This window comes from Eulemur rufifrons, chromosome 15, assembly GCF_041146395.1.
Source record: "Eulemur rufifrons isolate Redbay chromosome 15, OSU_ERuf_1, whole genome shotgun sequence".
Taxonomy (NCBI): domain Eukaryota; kingdom Metazoa; phylum Chordata; class Mammalia; order Primates; family Lemuridae; genus Eulemur; species Eulemur rufifrons.
Window position 1 is genome coordinate 13,812,153 of NC_090997.1, and position 19,021 is coordinate 13,831,173.

At 32.8% G+C, this 19,021-nt stretch overlaps 1 protein-coding gene across 1 annotated transcript in view; it reads right to left on the minus strand.

Moving 5' to 3' along the window:
* The window catches only part of SUPT3H (SPT3 homolog, SAGA and STAGA complex component), a 427,271-nt gene that overhangs the window by 131,910 nt on the left and 276,340 nt on the right, over window positions 1-19,021 (minus strand). Inside the window, exons 4-5 of the mRNA XM_069487792.1 lie at window positions 14,276-14,362; window positions 10,486-10,576 (exon numbers count right to left, since the gene is read on the minus strand). Of these exons, the coding sequence (XP_069343893.1) occupies window positions 10,486-10,576; window positions 14,276-14,362 (178 nt within the window). The remainder of the gene's footprint in view (window positions 1-10,485; window positions 10,577-14,275; window positions 14,363-19,021) is intronic.

A 19,021-nucleotide genomic window follows, 5' to 3' on the forward strand; every position in this document is an offset into this window, starting at 1 on the left:
TCTAGCCCAGGCAACCAGGTGAGACCCTATCTCAAAAAAAAAGAAAAAAAAAAAAAAAAGCTAACCAAAAAAAAAAAAAAAAAAAACAACCAAAACAAAACAGAGGGAAAGAAAGCAAAGCAAAGCAAAGAAGGTATACTTTCATATTTGGAAAAAGAATACTGTTATATAGTATTTATAATAGACCTGAAATGAAATGACAATAGAAAAAACAATGAGTAAGGATATAGTAGGCAAATACAAGCAAAGAAAGCGGAACTGGTAACATTAATGTTAGAAAATATAGTTCAAGACCAAAAGCACTAAGTAAGGGTAAAATATTATCTAATAAAAGGAAGATTACTAGGCAAAAATTGTTATGTACCAATGATAAAACAAAAATTAATAACGCAAAGGAAAACTTAAAAAGCACAATCATTGTGAGATATCTGAATGTATTTATTTCAAAAATTGACAACTTAAAGGTAAGGCTATAGAAAAGAGTTTTAAAAATGTATCTATAAGCACTTTAATACCTACATAGATAGTAAGAATCTGCAGTGCTCTCTTAGGTCCACAGATCATTTTTCTTCATTTCTGTCATTTTCTTTTAAAATTTTATTTTAAAAAGTTTTTATAAATATCTACAAATATAATTAAAATGTATTAAAGTGATGTCTTACATAATGGTTTCTGCTTGATTGCCTGTCCCCATCTTCTTCCCTTTTATGTTGTCAGCCAACCTCCAACTCAAGATGTAACTCCTATTAATCGCCCAATATGCATCATCCATATATTTCTCCATGCTTATATATCCATATAAGTACATTCATTTATAGAGATGTTTTGTTCATTTTTACTTTTAGGAAAGGGTTCTTCTCAGGATATTCTTTTTTGTTTTTCTTTGTACTTCATGTTTCTTGGTCAATGAGAACCAAAAATCCCTCCATAACCCTGATTCCTTTAGAAGGGCTGCATAATATTTTACCATATGTATGTACCACAGCTTTGCAACTCCTATTGATGGGAACACAATTTGTTTCAGATTTTTGCCACCAGAGAAAATGCTGCAATAAACAACCCTTCGTATGGTGTTCTGTATGGATGGCTTTATTTTTATGGCATAGATTAACAAGAATGGAACTACTGAGTTAAAGGGTACAAACATTTTAAATTTTAATAGATGCTGAAAGATTGTTTTCCAATGCATTAACTCTTCATATTTCCAACAGCAATGAGGATTGTCTTTTCTCTCCATGGGAAAAGGCTGAATATAAAGTTATATCATTGTGATTGAAATATTTAATTTCCCTAGTTACCAATGAATTTGAACATTTTTCTCACATGTTTTTCAGCTATCTGAATAAACCCTTCTGTTAATTGCCTATTTTTACCTTTGTCTATCTTCAACTGGGTTGTCTTTTTTTTTTTTTTTTTGCCAATTTAAAGGGCTTCTTTTTATCTTGATGTCACCTAAGTTAAAAATGTTTATGCCAGCTTTCATTTGCCTATTGATTTTAGGGCATCTTTTGCCATAAAGGAATTTAAAGTTTTTACATTACCAAATAAGTTCATCTTTTTGAACTTTTGTTTGACATGACTTCTTTCCATTCCCAGAGATTGTAAATGTAATGTTTTAAATTTTCTTTTCAGATTTTTATTTTTTTTGTTCTGTTTCATCTTCAATTCATTTGGAATTTATTTTGTATACAGCAAAGTTTGCAGGTTCACTTATTTTCTTCCAAATAGATGGCCCACTGAACTGAACTTCTGTCGTATCTTAAATTCTCAAATGTCTCAGATTCTATTCTTGGATTTTCTGGTTTGTTTCATTGATCTGTACGTCTAATCTTCTATGACACCACAGGCTTTATAATATATTCTTATTTTTTTAATACTATTTCAGATTTTTTCCTACCTGCATGTAGACATTTATTCCCCCAAAGAAGTGTTAGGATATTTTTACACAATCCCAGAAAAACCCTATTGTAATTATGTCTAAAGCTGTATTGATTTCATTTATTATTTTTTATCAGATTGATATATTTGTGATATTGCCTTTTGTTTCAGGGCATGTTATGTCTTTCCATTTGGTCAGATCATATTTAATGTCCTTCAATTAGATTTTCCTTTCTTGTTATATTTATTCCTAATTTTATTAGTTTTGGTAGCTAAAGTTAATTTATTTTCCCCCATTTCCATGCCCAGAACTGCTCTTACTGAGTTCTATGGATGTTTGTACAAAGTATTTTGCTTTTAACTGTTTTTTCATACTCATTTTGATCTTTGTATTATTCAGAAGAGTATTTCTTAATTTCCAAGTAGTTAGTATTTGAATGTTTTATGATTTATTTAAAATTTTATTGAACTAAGATTGGTAAATTGGATCCTACCAGATATTTATTCTTATTTTAATTTATAAAGGTTTACTTTGTGGCTAACTGCACATTTAATTTTTGTAAAACTTCTGTGGACACATTGAAAAAAAATGTTTAGACCTCCTACTTCTGGGAAATAAAGTTCTAAGTATACCTTGCTATTTTGCTGATTTATTGTTTAGTGCTTATAGGTCTATTATGATAAAAAATTGTACCTTCTGTAATTATATAATATTCTTCTTCATCCCCTTTGAGGCTTTTGATATTAAATTCTACCTTGCATGATGTTAATATTGCCACTTCTGCTTTCTTTGTATTTGTGCATGCATTTATCTAATATTTATTTGTTTATCCCATTATTTATAATATGTTCAAGTTTTATTATTGTTGTTTACAATCTTCTTTTTTTTCTTTTGAGACGGAGTCTTGCTCTGTTGCTCGGGCTAGCGTACCGTGGCGTCAGCCTACCTCATAGCAACCTTAAACTCCTGGGCCCAAGCAATATCCTCCCGCCTTGGCCTCCCAGAGTATTAGCGTTACAGGCCTGAGCCACCACACTGGCCTTATAATCTCTCTTTTTTTTTTTTTTACTTTAAAAAATTTTATTTAAAAATTGCATTTAAAGTTGATTCCATTTTTTTTAATTTCAGCATATTATGGGGGTACAAAAGTTTAGGTTACGTATATTGCTCTTGTCCCCCCTGCCCCCCAAGTCAGAGCTTCAAGCGTGTCCATCCCTCAGATGGTGTGCATCACACTCAGTATGTATGTATACACGTGTCCCCTCCCTCCATCTGCCTGACACCTGATTAATGTTATTCCTATATGTGCTCTTAGGTGATGATCAGTGAAACCAATTTGATGGTGAATACATGTGGTGCTTATTTTTCCATTCTTGGGATACTTCACTTAGTAGAATGGGTTCCAGCTCTATCCAGGAAAATACAAGAGGTGCTAGATCACCATTGTTTTTTTGTGGCTGAGTAGAACTCCATGGTATACATATACCACATTTTATTAATCCACTCATATATTGATGGGCACTTAGGTTGTTTCCACATCTTTGCAGTTGTGAATTGTGCTGCTATAAACATTTGAGTGCAGATGTCTTTTTTTTATAGAATGGCTTTTGTACTTTTGGGTAGATACTCAATAATGGGCTTGCTGGATCAAATGGTAGCTCTACTTGTATCTGTTTAAGGTATCTCCATATTGATTTCCATAGAGGTTGCACTAGTTTGCAGTCCCACCAGCAGTGTATGAGTGTTCCTATCTCTCTGCATCCATGCCAACATTTATTGTTTTGGGACTTATTGATGAAGGCCATTCTCACTGGAGATAAGTGATATCTCATTGTGGTTTTGATTTGCATTTCCCTGATGATTAGAGATGTTGAGCATTTTTTCATATGTTTGTTGGCCATTGTTCTGTCTTCTCTTTTAATGTAAGAATTCAATCTATTCACATTTAGTGCAATGACTGATACACTTGATTTTTATTATTTTCTCTTACTTTATGTTTAATATTTATTTTATATTCTTGCCTTCTCTTTTTCCTTCCTTCATTTTTACTGGTTTGGTCATGTTACTAATCCTTCCATTTCTTTTCTTTGTTAATTTGAAATTGTAATATACTCTTCCATTCCATTAATGTTTACCTTTTTTTTTCTATTTTATTTAATGTTTACCACCCCCTTTTCTGCTTGTACACATTACTTGAATATATTTTAAACAATAGTTTAAACTATTATTTAAAACAAGGTATCAATTATACTCCCACCAAATAAAGTAACCAATAAAGTAACTTTCTCTTCTAATCTTTCCCCCATTTCAATAACAACAGACCTTCAAAACATTTTCATTTTCTTTTCATCCACTCCCCACCAACAGGTCTTTGAAACATTTTAACTTCACCCCTTCTCCCTTTACCTTTATATTATTTGTAGAATATTAACAGAATATCATTTGCAGTATTGCAAGAAATTTAGCAGTTATATTTTAAGTTCTCATTTCATTAGAAATAAATACTGAGTGAATCCAAACAAGATTAACTACACAATTCATCTCCTTTTTCCTATTCTTCCATTTTTCTAACTATGAAGTTTCTACAGGATGCACATAGATAATTTACTTTCTGCATTTTTACATATTATCAAGTATCTTTCTTTGGCCCTATAGACAGACATCTTATCTTGGCTGGGTGTAAAGTCCTTGGGTTGCAGTCCTTTCTTCTCAATAGATACTGTTCTAGTGTCTTTCTAGTTTCCAGTGTTACAAATAAGAAGTCCAATGACAATACGATTCATTTAATCATTCTTTTGGCAGGCGGTGGGTGATGGGGAGAATAGAGGAGACTGAGCTTTTTAAAGATTGTTCTCATTATGTTTAGGGATCAGGAATTTTACTAAGACATTCCAGGTATGTATATTAATCATTAAAAAAGTCTAGAACTCAATTAACCCTTATACTCTGCAGTCTCAGATTTTCTTAGTTAAGGATATTCATCTCCCTTTATTTAATAATTGCCTCTCCTCCATTTCTTCCTTTTTCTGTTTCTTAAATCCCTGTCTATACATGTTAATGCCCCTGGATTTATTCTCTACATCTCTTATTTTTTCCCTCATAATTTTCATATCTTTATATTTTCCTATGTGCTTTGAGATAACTATTGAATTTGATCTGAAGAATGCTCTCCTCTATCTTTTTTTAAAGACAGGGTGTCATTCTGTCTCCCAGGCTGGAGTGCAGTGGTGTGATCACATCATAAGCTTGTTGTAGCCTTGAACTCCTAGGGTCAAGTATTCCTCCTCCTGCCTCAGCCTCTGAAGTAGCTGGGACTATAGACATATGCCACTGTACCTGGCTAAGTTTTTTTTTTTTTTTTTTTTTAAGCATAGGGTCTTGCTATGTTGCCCAGGCTGGTCTCAAACTCCTGGCCTCAAGCAATCCTCCTGCCTCAGTCTCCCAAAGTGCTGGGATTACAGGCATGAGCCACCACGCCTGGCCTGAAGAGTGACTTAAAAAAAATTATTCTGTTCAGTTATTTAGTTGGGAAGCCAGGTGTGTTTAATTCTAGAAAATCTTTTTTGTGCTATATTTGTATCCTACTATTTTTATTTAAGTTGCCACCTAGCTCCCAACTCTATTTTGCTGGCAGCTATTGTATCCTCCCTCTCTCCCTTCCTCTCTCTAAGTGTATGCATTACTCCCCTCACAGCAATATTAGTAGTTTTTTGGGAGTATTTTTCTACTTTATGGGATTCAAATGTGATTTTTGGGATAAGAGCAATCCACAGGTAGTGACAGGTAAAGTAGAAACAGGCAGATTGTTAGCACCCCACTGAGGTACTCCACGGAGCCTCCCTGCTCTTATTCTCTCCAGAGTTTTCCAACATCAAGGATAGGGAGGATTCAGTCCAGTCATTCAACTCCTTCTTAGCTCTTAGGTGTTAAGAGGTATATTCTGGAGGGGCCTATATCAACTTTCTCCCAGGCTCTCCCAGATCCTTGAATGACAGGCTCTTTACAACATGTGCCATTTCCTGGTCCTTACCTCAGGCCTCCTCCCTGCTTGCCTCATGTGCTTAACCAGTGGGGACCATAGTAGGGAGAAAGCCGTGGCCTCATCTCTTTACAGGGACTGCTGCAGAGCCTAAAGCCCCACTTGTACCCAAATTTAAGTAAACCTCACATACTCTGGCTAGAGAAGAAGACAAATTAGAATTGGAAACAGAGGAAAAGGAAGCCACATATAGTTATCATGCTCTAAAAAAATCTTCGTTTCCTATTCACATACTTTCCCACAATAAAAATGTTAATAAATTCCAAAAGGTAGAGATTTTAAGTTGCATTCTGACCATAATAATCAACCTAAAAAAAAAAAATCCAAAATATGAGGTACTATCTACTTGGGAATTTAAAAACACTCTTCTTTAATAATCCTTGGAGTAAAGGAGAAATCAAAGTTCCAATTATAGGCTGGGAGCAGTGGCTCACACCTGTAATTCCAGCACTTTGGGAGGCAAAAGAGGGAGGATTGCTTGAGGCCAGGAGTTCAAGACCAGCCGTGGTAACAAAGGGAAATATCATCTACACCAAAAAATGAGAAAATTAGTCAGGAGTGGTGGTGGAAGCCCGTAGTCCTGTGACGCAGAAGTATTGCTTGAGACCAGGATTCAAGATTACAGTGAACTGCGAATGTGCAACTGCACTCCAGTCGGTGACAGAGTGAGACACTGTCTCTTAAAAAAAAAAAAAAAATCCCAAGAATGGAAAAATAAGCACCACATGTAATCACCAGCAAATTGGTTTCCCTGATCATCACTTAAGTGCCCATTTGGGAATAACACCAATTGGGTGTCAGGCAGATGTGGGGGGGGGGGATAGGTGTATACCTACACAATGAGTGCGATGCGTACTGTCTGGGGAATGGACTCTCTTGAAGCTCTGACTGGGGGGGGGGATGGGGGGGATGGGCAATATACATAACCTAAACTTTTGTACTCCCATAATAAGCTGAAATAAAAAAAAAAGAAAAAAAAACCCAATCATAAATAATCTAGAAATTAATGAAAAGAGAAACATTTCTTATCAAATATTATAGCTATAAGTTCTGCTCAGAAGTAAATTTTTAGCTTAAATGCCTTTGTATTTAAAAAGGAAAGACTAAAAATAGGTTAGATAAGAGTCCAACTTGAGAAACTATAAAAAATAAGGACCAAAAGACAAAAGGTGGAAAGAGAGAATTAATAACAATAAGTTCTGAAATTAACAAACCAGAAAAAAGTAAAAGGATAAATGAAAGCAAACACTGCTTCTTTGAAAAGAGCAATAGAACAGACTATGGCAAGGCTGATTAAGAAAATAAATAAAATAAACACAAATAAATAAATCACATCAAGATTGAGACATGGAATGAAAAGTAAAGAGAATATTATGTAAAATGCTATGGCAATACATTTGAAACCTAAAATGATCTTACCCTTTTTCTCTTCAGAAATAAAACTATCGTTATAATTATTTAAAAGCAAAACATAACTCTGAGAAAGTAATTGCAAAAAGTCAGGAAAGAATGTAAATATTGCAATAGGTAATTAATACAGCAAAATACATAAAAATATCAGTGTTAATTAGGGAGTAAGGAAGACTACATTATTTTTTATGTGACTAATTACATGCTCTTATATCAAATAAAGATGATCCAAACATTGCCAAACAGAAGTACTGATTACCAGCTGTAATAAGCTTAATAAGAGTATCTGCTACAAATATATTAGAACAAATATTTAGAATGAAAAATGTGTTTTCTATTAGAAAAAATGGTTTAAAAACTATAATTATGTATCTGTTAATTTATATCATGTCTTTTAGGCCTTAATAATAGGAAAGTAAACTTTAAGTCACTCATTGTCTAAGTGATACAGCTTTTAATGATATATTGTTAATGAGGTATTACAATATAATTTCTGGGCAGAGTATAAACATAGATTTTATTATAACACCTAAATTTTTAAAAACTCAAGACACTGAGAAAGTCAGCAGTTAATGTAATCAATGGTGAGGTTTGAACAAAGGAATAGGGTTTTAAATGATTCCCCACCTCAACCCTCTCCCTCCCAGCTCTAGGCAACCACTATGTTATATTCCGTCTCTATAGATTTGCCTATTCTAGACATTTAATATAAACAGAATACAAGATGTGGTCTTTGTGATTGGTTTATTTCACTTCATGTTTTCCAGGTTCAATGCACATATCAATATTTAATTCCTTTTTATTGCCAAATAATATTCCTTTATATGAATATTACATACTCATCTGTTCATCAATTGACAGACATTGGGCTGTTTCTACTTTTTTTGTATTATGAATAATGCTGCTATTAATATTCATGTACAAATTTTTGTGTGGTTATATATTTTCATTTCTTTTCATTCTACTTCATTAGGAATGGAATTGCTGGTTCACTTGGTAAATCTATGTTTAACCATTTGAGGATCATACAAAATGCCTTCTGAAATGCCTGCCCCATTTTATACTCCCACTAACCTATGTAAGAGGGTTCCAACTCTCCATACTCAACAGCAATTGTTATTATCTTTTTTATCACAACCATCCTAGTGAGTGTGAAGTAGTATATCACTGTGGATTTGATTTGCCTTTCTCTGAGGGCTAATGACATTGAGCATTGTTTCTAGTGTCTATTGGCCAGTAGTACATCTTCTTTGGAGAAATGTCTATTCATATCCTTTGCCCAGTTTTAAACTGAGCTATTTGTCTTTTTAATGCTGAGCTGTAAGAACTCTTTATATATTCTACACTCAAGTACCTTATCAGATATAGGATATGCAAAATTTTCTCCCATTCTGTGAGTTGTCTTTTCAATTTCCTGATGTTGTTTTTTGAAGCATAAAAGTTTTAAATTGATCAAGTCCAACTTACCTCTTTTTTCTTCTTTAGCTGCTTGTGTCTTTGTTGTCATGTTGAGAATGCTTTGTTCCACTCAAGGTCATAAACATTTGCTCTCATATTTCTTTCTAAGAATTTTATGGTTTGACCTCTCACATTTAGGTCTATGATCCATATAGAGTTAACTTTTGTGTATTGTATTATGAAGGGGCCCAAATTCTTTCTTTTGTATGTGGATATCCAATTGTCCCAGCACCATCTGTTGACATGGTATTCTGACCCTATTGAACTGTTTTGAAACCCTTATCAAAATCATTTGACCCTAAATATGAAGGCTTAATTTCTAAACTCTCAACTCCATTCCATTCCATTGACCAATATGTCTATCCTTATGCCAGTACTACTCTGCCTTAATTACTGGCTTTATAGTAAGTTTATTGTTTTTTTTTTTTTTAATTTTTAGAGACAGCATCTTGATCTGTCTATAGCAAGTTTTGAAATCAATAAGCATGAATCCTCCAACTTTGTTCTTTCTCAAAATTGTTTTGGCTAATCTGGATCCTTTATGACCTAGAATATGGGTAATATTCCATGCCAGAATCTGGCATTTCCACATGAATGGTAGAATCAGCCTGCTCATTTCTACAAAAAAGCAGGTGGAATCTGTAGATTAAGTTGGGGAGTACTATCATCTTAAAAATATTAACTGTTCCAATCCATGAACACAGGCTGTCTTTCCATTTCCATCTAGAACTTCTTTCCTGCAAAAATACTTTGTAGTTTTCAGTGTACAAGTCTTGCAGGTCTTCATTTAGTTTTATTCCAAAATATTTTATTCTTTTTGATGTTATTATAAATGGAATTGTTTTCTTAGTTTCATTTTTGGATTGTTTATTGCTAGTGGATAGAAATACATTTGATTTTTGTATATCTTTCTTGTATGTTGCAAACATGCTGAACTCATCTATTAATTGTAATAGTTTTTAGTAGATCTCAGAATTTCCTTAATCCAATAGTTTATTTAGTTTCTTAATTTATCAATGTATTGATTAGCAATACATGCCACTATACAATGACTGTGATCAATACAAAACATGAGTTATTTTTAAAAACGCAACATATTTATTTCGATTCAGTAAGTAGTACTTACTTATTTTTAGCTTAGCTGTTTGATTTTGCAATATTAATATTTTTCTAAATATTCTAAAGTGGAGAATTGAGTTGATAGGTCAGGTAAGAAAAATTTTCAATTCTGTGTTATGTTTTTCATTAGTCAAACTACAGAAATAACACGCCAGAATGAGGTGACTTAACATAAAAAACATATCAGATGCCTTTTATGATAAGTTAACAAAAACCCCTTTGTCAATTTCAAAGGCACATAATAGTTCTCACTCCCTAAATCCACCACAGAAAAATTATGCTTGCTAAAATCAATTACATTATGAATCAAAATAATTTTCTTACTCTCATGATAGTCTGATGTAAAGCAATAAACATCATTAAAATAAAGAACTGAAATATCAGATCCCTATGAAGTCATAAACATCGAAATCACAAGATTAAATTACCAAATATTAATATATATTCCAGACTATATTATTTTTTCAAAGTATATATATTCTATTCCAATGGGAATATCTACATTGACATTGCATCAATGTGTCACCCATCATATGTGTCATAAGCTATTGTTTTTAGTTCAGTGTTTTGTTTTGGTTACCTTCTAGAAGATCATCCTCATCTATGCCTTTGACAATCTTTGATTTGTAGTCTCGGATGAACATGTATTTTATCAATCTTCTAAGTTTTTTCTATTAAAAATACAAAATAAGTAAATAAGAAAATATATACACATATTCACTTTACTTATTAAAGACTACTATGATAATTAACTTTAATAAACTTGCACCCCAGGATCATTGGGGAAAATGTAGTAATCCTTAGTATAAAACCATGAAATAAAAGTACAGAGTCATCATATTAAATATAAGAGCTAAAACACAAGTATTTTTTAAAGTGCTTTTTCATTTACAAATATCCAGATGCTCCAGAATCACAATATAGTCATTCATCATTTAATGATGGGGATATATTCTGAGAAATGCATCATTAGGCAATTTGTCATTGTGTGAACATCATAGAGTATACTTACACAAACCTAGAAGGGATAGCCCACCACACACCTAGGCTACATGGCATAGCATATTGCTCCTAGGCTATAAACCTGTACAGCATGTTACTGACCTGAATACTGTAGGCAACTGTAACACCATGGCAAGTATGTGTATCGAAACATATCTAAACATAGAAAAGGTACAGCAAAAATACAGTATAAAAAATAAAAAATGGTATACCTAGGTCACTTACCATGAATGCAACTTGCAAGACTCAAAGTTGCTCTAGGGGAGTTAGTGAGTGAGTGGTGAGTGAATGTGAATGCCCAGGACATTACTGTATACTACTGTACACTTTATAAACATTGTACATTACGGCTACATTAAATCTATGAAAAATATATTTCTTCAAGAATAAATTTATCTTATCTTACCGTAACTTTTTAATACATTTTCAAATTTTTAAAAAAGTTTTCAACTTTTTTGCAGTAATACTTAGCTTAAAACACAAACACCTTGTACAGCTGTACAAAAATATTTTTTTATATTCTTATTTTGTAAACGTCTTTTGTTTTTAAATTTTTTTTAACTTTTTTTCTTAAAAACTAAGACACAAACACACACATTAGCCTAGGCCTACACAGGGTCAGATCATCGATATTACTGTCTTCGGCTTTCATATCTTGTCCCACTGGAAGGTCTTCAGGGGCAACAACATACATGGAAGTGTCACCTAATATAACAATGCCTTTTTTGGAACATCTCCTGAAGGATCTGCCTGAGGCTATTTTACCATTAACTTATTTTGTTGTTGTTAGTAATTAGAAAGAGTACACTCTAAAATAACAATAAAAATATGGTATAGATACATACATCAGTAACATAGTCATTTATTATTTTTATCGAGCATTATGAACTGTACATAATTATATGTATTAGACTTTTATATGACTGGCAGCACAGTATTTGCTTACACCAGCATCAACACAAATATGTGAATAACAATTGTACTACATCATTATAATGGCTACGACATCACTAGGTGATGGAAATTTTTCAGCTCTGTTACAATCTTATGGGACCACCACTGTATATGTGGTCCATCGTTGGCCAAAATGTCATTATGCAGTACATAATTGTAATTGCTGTTTTGTCTTATAAAAAGTTTTAATTTTTTTTGAGATTGTGATAAATATCATATTTCTCATACCAAGAGTTTGTAACAACTACTTTAAAAAGCCAAGCAATATCCTTTTTATTCTCTGACAATCTTTTCTTTTTATTAGAAGAGTTGGTTTATGTGTTGCATTTATGGAAAACATCTATAATCTGAGAAATATATTTTTAAAAAATTCAAAGCTGATGAAAGATAGTTAGGTCTCAGTGATGGTCTTCTTTAAATTTATTAGACCACAAAACTGATTAACTTTAAAAGTGACTGATAATACTTTTTTGCTTGTTATGTGCATATCCTTAGAACGCATTATCACTGGTTCCAGGTTTAAGATTTCTAATAGTAGCTGAAACATATTGCATTTTACAAAGCTGTTTACATGCATATCATTTGATATTTTCAATAACCCTAAGACTATAAATATAATCACCTCCTTTTTATGTATAGGGAAATTGAGGTAAAAAATAGTCTTACAACTAAGGCTCAGCAGGGCCAGAAGTAGAATATAACCTTTGAACTTCAGTGTTTTCATTTGCAAAGAAAATACCTACCTTGCATGTCTGTTGTGCGGAATTAAAGAGACTGAGTGAAGCTGCTTAGAGCAGTATGTAAAACGTAATCAGCAGTCAACTGCTTGATTATAAACTGGAATTATTAAGAGAAAAAAATACACCTATATAAAGGTTTTTTGCTACCATTCTTTTCTCTCTGCTCTGATTCCATTCAGTACTTTAATTTCATTTTGTTTCATATTTTACCTATGTAAGCTACTTTAAATTTTTTTTGGAACATGCCAGCATATAAATGAAATTAGCATTTTGAAGAGAAAGATTAGAAAATTGGGAACTATCAAATCACAGCTATGTTCTTGGTTGGTAAAAAGATTCTGGATAAGAGTCTGTCTGGACAGAAGAGCACTGTTAAATGGGGTTATGTTCCTGAAGTTTTAATATGATTTAAAATTTTGATTTCCCCAAAAGGGCAGGCAAAAGTGTCAGTGTGAGCCATTCTATGTGCTAATCTCTTTACTTCTGTCAGTGAAAAAGAAATTGACAAAATATTCTGTAAAGTACTAAGGCTAACCCTTTACTTTAGTTGTTCCCCAGCTGGCTTCCAAAGGAACCTTTGCACAAGGTCTCATTGCTGCCAACAGCATTTCAAGGTTCCTTCCTCACAGCATGACTGCTGTATAGTACTTGATGCCTATTTTCCTTAGTCCTCCAAGCATAATGAAGTCACCAAATCCTGCAAATTCTTACTCTTCATTATCTCTCTGAATTCTTTCATCCTATTCATTTCCAGGGCCACCATACTAACCATAATTTGCCCTAATTACTGAACCAGCATCCTGGTTAGTTTCTTTGCATTTGTTCCCTTCTACATATGATTGTGTGTGCCTCACCCTAGGCAGAAACCTTCACTTGAACAAATCCTACAGCCTCTCTATCTGATCACACACCCCTGAAATTCTGAGTGTCTTAAAATGCTTCTTCAACTAAATCATACAGATTTCCTAAACCAGATCATAAGCTTATTGATAGTAAAGACATTTCATTTCTCTTCCTTTTTATATTCTTCATATAATCTAAGAATTGATTAACTGAAACATATAAAATATTACAGAATATTTCCAACTAGCTACTCGTGGAAAATAATTATGACAAAGTTGGACGCACAAATATCAGCTTAAATATTTTAATACCAGAGTTCAAAGAGTAAGAAAGATCTTCATAAAAAAACAGAAATGGTATATATTTATACTATTAGAAAAACCATCTTGATTGGTTTGCTTTTTTCTGTAAACTAGTGTTACAGAGTAAACTTTATATTTCAGGTTTAAAAGATTATTCTATTAAAGTCTATAATTCTGATAATATTAATCTACAAAATGAGAAGGAAAATAAATAGGCTGTTCAGTTATATCCCATTTATGACAACAAAGCACAGAGTCAATATTTAGAGCAATGAAAATGCTTAGACATTTAAGGATAAATGAGGATTAGTTGTTAGCACAGTTTTACATATGTGCCTTTGCCCATGCAAAAATAAATACCAATTCTCTTGTAGTAAACCCATTTTGTTGTGCAAACATTTGTTGTGCAAACATCAGTTCAATAGTTTCCAATTTGAAAGCAATATAACAAGGATATATAGTTTTCACATGTAAGTTCAATTAAGCACAAGGCCTGGCATTGTAATACAATGAAATTGTTTTATATTACCTTATCTTTGCGCATCAAAAACAGAAGATCTTCAGCAGAGATTACCCTTGCTCCCCGAAGCTGAGAAATTTCAGCAGCTTGCTGTAACTAACAATGAAGGAAATATAAGAATTTTTCTCAATAATATAAATTAAATGTAGTAGAGCAATGATGTCTCAAGAGTGATAAATATACTAAGACTCAAAAACCTTGGGGAATAATCCAGCAATCACATTACTACTTTTAAAAGCAAAATATCTTATGTTTTAAGATATAAAAATGCAATTACATTAACTTATGAGCCCACCCGTAACTGATACAATAAACAGAAATCCTTGATTTCTTTCATGCAAAAGAAAAATCATGCACAGCTTCCAGAAATGCACTAATGCACCTGAAAATAATTTTATGAAATTTTATCCTTCATACTCATATGAGCAATGGTTTCACACAGTATCACTAGTTGAATAAATATATTATTAATCTGAGCTCCCATGCTGTTATGATTTGAAATAGGCCCATTCAGAACTTTAAAAGATCAACAAAAACAGTAGCTGTTTCTAATATCCAAAGGAAAAAAAAAATACTTCTCGTTTTGGCAAGTCTTCAGTGGGTGAAGGATTCAGTCCATAAATCATAATACTAGACTGCATTAATTTCTTTCCGTACTATTAATAATCACATGCACACAAAAAGTTAACTGTATCTGGAATGCATGACACAAAACATACTGCATGAAAAGTTAGATTCCCCCTGAAATGTTCATCTGGGCCCTTATATCTACAAAGTTGAGAATTTCAGAAGTCTGAGAAATACAATCTTACTTGAAAATGACCTGGAAAATCAAAGAATGTGAAAAATGATAGTTCTATTTTTTTGGCACAGGCAAACTCAGTTTCTTATTTTGATTAGTTGGAAAGAACATAAAATACATCCATCTGAAAAAAATAAAGATGCTGCAGAAAACACTACAAAATGTGCCTATAACTTCTTCCAAATTTGATCAAACCATGCTGATTGCACAAACCAATTCTATTCAATATGAAATATTATAAAAATATTTACACATAAAAGCTGTTCCTGAATATATCCTCCTTTGAAAAGAATAAATCTAACACATGTTCTTGAGAACTAATCTTTAAAAAGTGACACACTGTTATCTTAACAATTATATGAAATCGTATAGTTCATTTGTACCAAAGAAATTCTGCTTGAATGTTTAAGTGATTTTGCTAAATAAGCTTCAAACCTTTTCTAAATACACAGACTACAAAATAGACTATAAACTCCCTATGTGTCAGCTTTACCACTGAATTTCCTGGATACTGGTGGTTGGTATATAAACATAATCCTACCTAAATATAGAAACTTAAATTTAACTGTGAACCATTTAAAAAGAATTCTTGGGGGGTCGGGGGGAGAAGGAGAAGGTTTTTAAAAAGATGATGTATTTACCCAGAAAGAAACTAACAGTTTTCAGCAGGCATGAACATGTTTTTCTAAAAATCTGAAGAGTGTCAGGAAATATATGTACACATGCTTTTTCACATAAAAACATTTCTATCACAGTCTAAAATACATCCAAATGGTGTGGAGAACATGGGCTACATATCCATTTGTCTGGATACATATAGAAAACAAGGAGATGGCACAGTCAAGTAACTTTATTTTCTTAAATGAAGAATGGTGATGATTTGAAAACTGAAAAACACTATGCAGATATAAGTAATTTTACTCATGTTAAGAAAGGATCAGGAGAAATACATATCCCTAAATAGGTTTACCAATTAATCAACAGTTTATCCACACTACATATAAATAATCTGCATTTGTAACACTCTCCAAAATGTCAGTTTACAAACACATTAAGCAGGAAAAAAATGGAAAATAAAGACATAGAAAAATTTGACATTTTAATCACTTGTTTTTTTCAAAATAAGTACATTACTATTATAAGGATCTGGAATTTATGTCCTGGTTATGTTTGTCATATTTAGCAGGAAAAGTTTATCTTAGGTCTTCATCTACTCAATTTTCTACTTTTCTCTCAACTAATATAGTATCATTCCTACTACTAGCATTGTTAGCACTCTCTAGTAGGCCTTGGTCTCCGCCCAGCTGCTATGTCTCTGGGACTGAAAGTATCACTATGTTACCTCACCAAGGCCTGCCTATCCCTAATGTGTCCCAAGCTCCAAAATTACCTCTCTCAAATTCTTACCTCCTTTTCTCTGCCAAAGGAGAAGAGCAATCTTATTAGCTAATTAAAGTAACTCATACTCAAGTATGTACAGTCGTTTCACATCCTGCAAATACTGTAGTTTTGATCCACATTTGGTTGAAAAATACCTGCTTATATATAAGTGCACCTGTGCAGTTCAAGCCCGTGTTAAGGGTCAACTGTATTACCCATTGGTTTATTTTTCCTAAAAATTTTTGCCTATGCCCACCTGAAAGAGTAACAAATTTCCTCTTTAACAACACAAACTTAAAAAACAGATTAGCAATTTGGCAGTCCAGTTCCACAGGGTGCTGAGCTCACGACTGGTGCATTTAAAGTGAAAACAAATACTAGGAACCAGGAAACCAATATAACAAATGTTCCTAAAACCTTCAGTGTTAATGGCAACCCAGTTATAGCATTTCTATTTTTCTGATTAATATTATTTCTATTCTTCAAAGTGAACTAAATATTATACTTGTAACAACTGTTTAATAGTAAAAAAATTTCTTCTGACATATTAACATTCATCACTTTTGCATTATAAATATTTTATGAAACTTTAATTGGAGTTTAAGCATGAAAAGGTACACTATTACATGTCATCTCAAATGTCACATCTTTGACCCCACAAATAAATCTCCTTATTGTCTCATTGCTATCAATGACACTAACATTCAAATTCAATTTTTTCTTCTTATTATATTTTTACCAACTTCTGTTGATTTTGCTGTTTGTTTTAATCTTAGGGTTTTGAATGTGCTCTCTGCTTCCACAATATTTATCTTAATGCAGGTATCCGGGAATTTTTACTCTTTTAAGTTTCAATGTCTCCAAACTGTCATGAGTTCTAGATTTAACTGCTAAAATGATCTCCCCTCATATATAATGTCCAAATTCTTGTTCCAAGAACTACGACAATTCCCTATTATCTAACTTCAGTATGGTCTTTAAAACCCAACTGATTCACAGATTTTCTCTATACTTTCATTCTTATTACATTTCTTGTTTTCTCTCATATAATTCTATATTTAACTTCCAATAATTTTGGTTCCTTATGCCTTTGTATACTTGTGATGATTAATTTTATGTGCCCATTTGACTGGGCCATGGGGTGTCCAGACATTTGGTCATACATTATTTTGTGTATGTCTGTGAGGGTGTTTCTGGATGAGGTTAATATTAGACTGAGTAAAGCAGATTGTCCCCTCCTAATGGGGGGGGTCATCCCATCCACTTGAGGACCTGAATAGATGAGAATAGAATAGAAAAGGCTGAATAAGGGGAACAACTTTTGACTAAATGTATAACTGGGGACATTGGTCTTTTCTGGCCTTTGGTCTCAAACAGAAACATCAGCTCTTCTTGGGTCTTGAGGCTGCTGATTTTCAGACTGGAACTACACATCTACAAATTGGGTACTCCTGAGTCTCCAGCTTGTCAAGTGAAGATCTTGGAACTTCTCAGCCTCTATAATTGTGTGAATAATTTCCTTATAGTACACTTCTTACAGACACACACACACACACTCTTATATACACAGACATACTGTTGGTTCTATTTCTCTGCAGAACCCTAACATAGTACTATATTCAAATTATGAGAAATTCTTGATTCTTTATAGGATGCAGCACTTTACTCTTTAAAATATAGTCTTCAAAATAATTTTCTCAAAGAAATAATATCTATGGTTATTTTCACACAACAGTGTTTATCACCTAACGTAGCCAAGGAACTTAAACACTCAGTTTACAATATCTTAATTGCACTTGTTATCAAATTTCTTCTTTATCTGCCTCAACTAGTTTCCTAACATTCCTGCCTCTCAACTTCCTTTTGAATAATATACTTCTAGGTCCAGGACCACTGATCCCAAACGGATAGTTATAAATATTTGTTAAATGTTGGCAATCCATTTTCTCCTCCACCATTTTGTTTTCCCATCTATAATACAAAATGAATTGAGCTAGATGAACTCTATTACCTTTGCATTTGGCTGGGGCCCACATAAATTCAGCAGAAGATTTCTCTAAAGTTCCAAAAGCTTTTAAATGCACAACAGAATTAAGGTGACGATTCTACAATTATTAAGATATTGAAAGTATTTTAACAATACTTCTGTTGCAGGTCTTTCCTTTGGGTTTTGTCCAAGTCCTGGATTTTTCCTCCTTTGAGGACAAATAATAAGTAGTAAAAGGCAGGAGTTGTGATCATGAAGAGGCAGAATCTTAGGTGAGGTTGTTACCTAGCCTAAAATTATTAATTTTTCTGTTTTTCTATCTGTAAGTCTATCTATCACACATATACTTTTTACCAGGCCAGATAACCTAGAGGTTAGGCTATGAATGGACAGCTCTGCTTGCAACCATATTTTCCAGCCACAGATAACCTCAAAGGTCCTCTCTAAATCCTACATGTTATGACTGAAAGAACTTGGAGTTAGGAAACTCCAGTTCTAGTTTCACCACTAAGTAACTGCATAACCTTTGATAAATCAAGTAACTTCTCTAGATTTATAAGTTTATATTTCAGTTTTATTTAAAATG